We start from the raw sequence: 2,448 nt of genomic DNA, 5'->3' as shown, positions 1-2,448 counted from the left end.
TATAAGCTTTATGAATCATTTAAGCTTCTTTTAGAAAAAAATTTAAAAAAGCAAGATATATATTCTTAACTACAATTGGACAAAGCACATCATATATCTTTAAATTACACTCAACTAATTTTTATAATTATTAAATTTTTAAAAATTATAAAATGATCGTGATTTAAAAAAAATTATAAAATTATTATTGCGATGTTAACTGCAATTAAGTAATGATGTGGTATGTTATCTTAATGGTTAATATCTCTTTTGACTCCTTAATTGTAATTAAAATTTTATTTTAAAATATAAATCTTTAAAATCATTACATGAAAATATTAAAATAATACTAAAATGAAATTTTAGACAATTGAAGAGTCGAAAGAGATATTAATTGTGCTATGTTACTTCTTAACGATAAATATTAATGCCATGAGGACCATTTTATAAGCATTCAAAAATTTAATAATCATTTTTTGATGTTTGATATACTAAAATATCATCTAAACACAATTTAAGATTTTTAATGTACTTAACCTAATATAATTTGAGACACACGTATGTATGTATCTCCTAAACAATTAGTTAGTTTAAAAAGAATAAAGATCAAATTCTTCCATAGTTGATGATACCTATATCTATTATAAGATGCTAAACAGATAATATTGATTATGTGTCCAACATGTAACAAATATTTGCAATATTCTCGTTACTATTGATACACGTCAAATTTTAGATTTTTTTTTCTAAAGGAAGAAAAGAAAACTGAAAGAAACCGCCCAAACCACACTCTTTATAGAGTAATAGCCCTTTTCAATATTCACATTCGAGCTCATCATCTCATGTCCATCACTTGATAATAATAGAAAAAAATATATATTAAGAAACAGAAATTTAGAAGAAAAAAATAAAGATGTGATATAGGGTTGGTTTAGATTTCGTTATCTGGTAAGTGGCGAGGTTGGGTATATATACAAAAGTAAAATGAAAGATTCATCAAAAACAGTTCAAGGATAAAGATAAAATCTCATGATTTTATTTTTTTTAATATAAAATCAAAAAATCTATAATATGGTAAATGTATATATAAATATATTGGAATACAAATTGTTGAGACTAATATATATATATATATATATATATATATATGTTTTGAATCTACTATACGAATCAAGCTACATCTATAGTTAGTTATCTATAGAGATTTTAAGTTCGAGTATGTTTTCTAAAGAGTGTTTGAATGTTCATTATAATGATTAAAAAAATTTCGGATAGATATTAACTTTTAATCAACCAAACTAATAAAAAGAATCTATTGAATTACTTAGGTTTCTTTTGCTCTTTTTACTACCATATATTTGTCTCAGCATCAGTATGGAGTGAGGAGTGAAAAAGACCAACTGTGTTTCATTTTCCTTCACAAAGCTACCCTTTCAGATTAAAATAACCATAAAACATGATTCCCTTAAAAAACTTGCCCATGTTTTGGATTCCTCTCTCTCTCTATATATATATAAATACCTACCAAAACCTTCATAACTTCTCACCACCACCAAGCTCTGAAACAATATTTTTCCTTTTCCTTGCTCTATTAATCTCTTGCTTTAGCAGGTTTTAGTTGAGAAAATGCATTTCCAGATAGGTTCACGGGGGAGTTACGTGGCGACCACGAGGACAAGTGCGGGGGAGCCGCTGGAGAGGATAGAGAGGTTGGCGTCGGAGAATGCGGTGGTTATCTTTAGCGTTAGCAGTTGCTGCATGTGCCATGCGATTAAGAGGCTGCTTTGTGGTATGGGAGTTAACCCCACGGTGTATGAGCTGGACGAAGATCCTCGTGGGAAAGATATGGAGAAGGCATTGATGAGGCTGCTCGGAACCTCTCCTGCTGTTCCTGTTGTGTTCATTGGTGGGAAACTGGTGGGTGCGATGGATAGAGTCATGGCCTCTCATATCAATGGTACTCTTGTTCCTCTTCTCAAACAAGCTGGTGCCCTCTGGCTTTGACTATCTATTGGATCCTTCCCAAAAAAAAAAAAAAGAGAGAGTGATAATAATATAGGAAAGTATGGCAGAGGAAGAGGAGTATTAGTTTTGGAGTCTACTCCATTTTGGATACTGCAATGGTTGTCATGTCTTAATCTCAACCTTTTTTCTTTTACTTCTTATTCATGTTTTTAGTTACAAGTGGGTCTTTGTTGGTGTGCTCAAGTTTTTTTTTATCCTAAGAGTGAAATGTAATGGGTGATGCCTCTCCCTCCTCTGTACAAACGAAACAAATTAAAAAAATAGTTACTATTTCCAATGAGCTTTCTTTTCTCATTTTTACTGTTGACTTCATCTTAATGATCTCATCTTCTATTATAAAGTATGGAATGGTAAGAGTTTGCCCTTTTTTTAACTCAAAAATGAAAATTTGGGACTTTAGGCTTCTTTTCATTAGGTTAAGGTGATCAAAAATTAATATTTGTT

At 30.3% G+C, this 2,448-nt stretch overlaps 1 protein-coding gene across 1 annotated transcript; it reads left to right on the top strand.

Annotated features, from left to right (window-relative positions):
* The first annotated feature begins 1,554 nt into the window (after positions 1-1,554).
* LOC120205768 (glutaredoxin-C1-like) lies at positions 1,555-2,161 on the top strand. Its single transcript, XM_039205586.1, has one exon. The coding sequence runs from the start codon at positions 1,606-1,608 to the stop codon at positions 1,981-1,983; it is 378 nt and encodes a 125-aa protein (XP_039061517.1). The 5' UTR covers positions 1,555-1,605; the 3' UTR covers positions 1,984-2,161.
* Positions 2,162-2,448: the final 287 nt, after the last annotated feature.

Source organism: Hibiscus syriacus, unplaced genomic scaffold (assembly GCF_006381635.1).
Source record: "Hibiscus syriacus cultivar Baekdansim isolate YM2019G1 unplaced genomic scaffold, ASM638163v2 tig00013040_pilon, whole genome shotgun sequence".
NCBI classification, from domain to species: Eukaryota; Viridiplantae; Streptophyta; class Magnoliopsida; order Malvales; family Malvaceae; genus Hibiscus; species Hibiscus syriacus.
This window is presented reverse-complemented; position numbering and strand designations above follow the sequence as displayed.

What these genes read in the sequence shown, in the direction of transcription:
- LOC120205768 (XM_039205586.1), top strand. Translation starts at nt 1,606, where the DNA reads ATGCATTTCCAGATAGGTTCACGGGGGAGTTACGTGGCGACCACGAGG.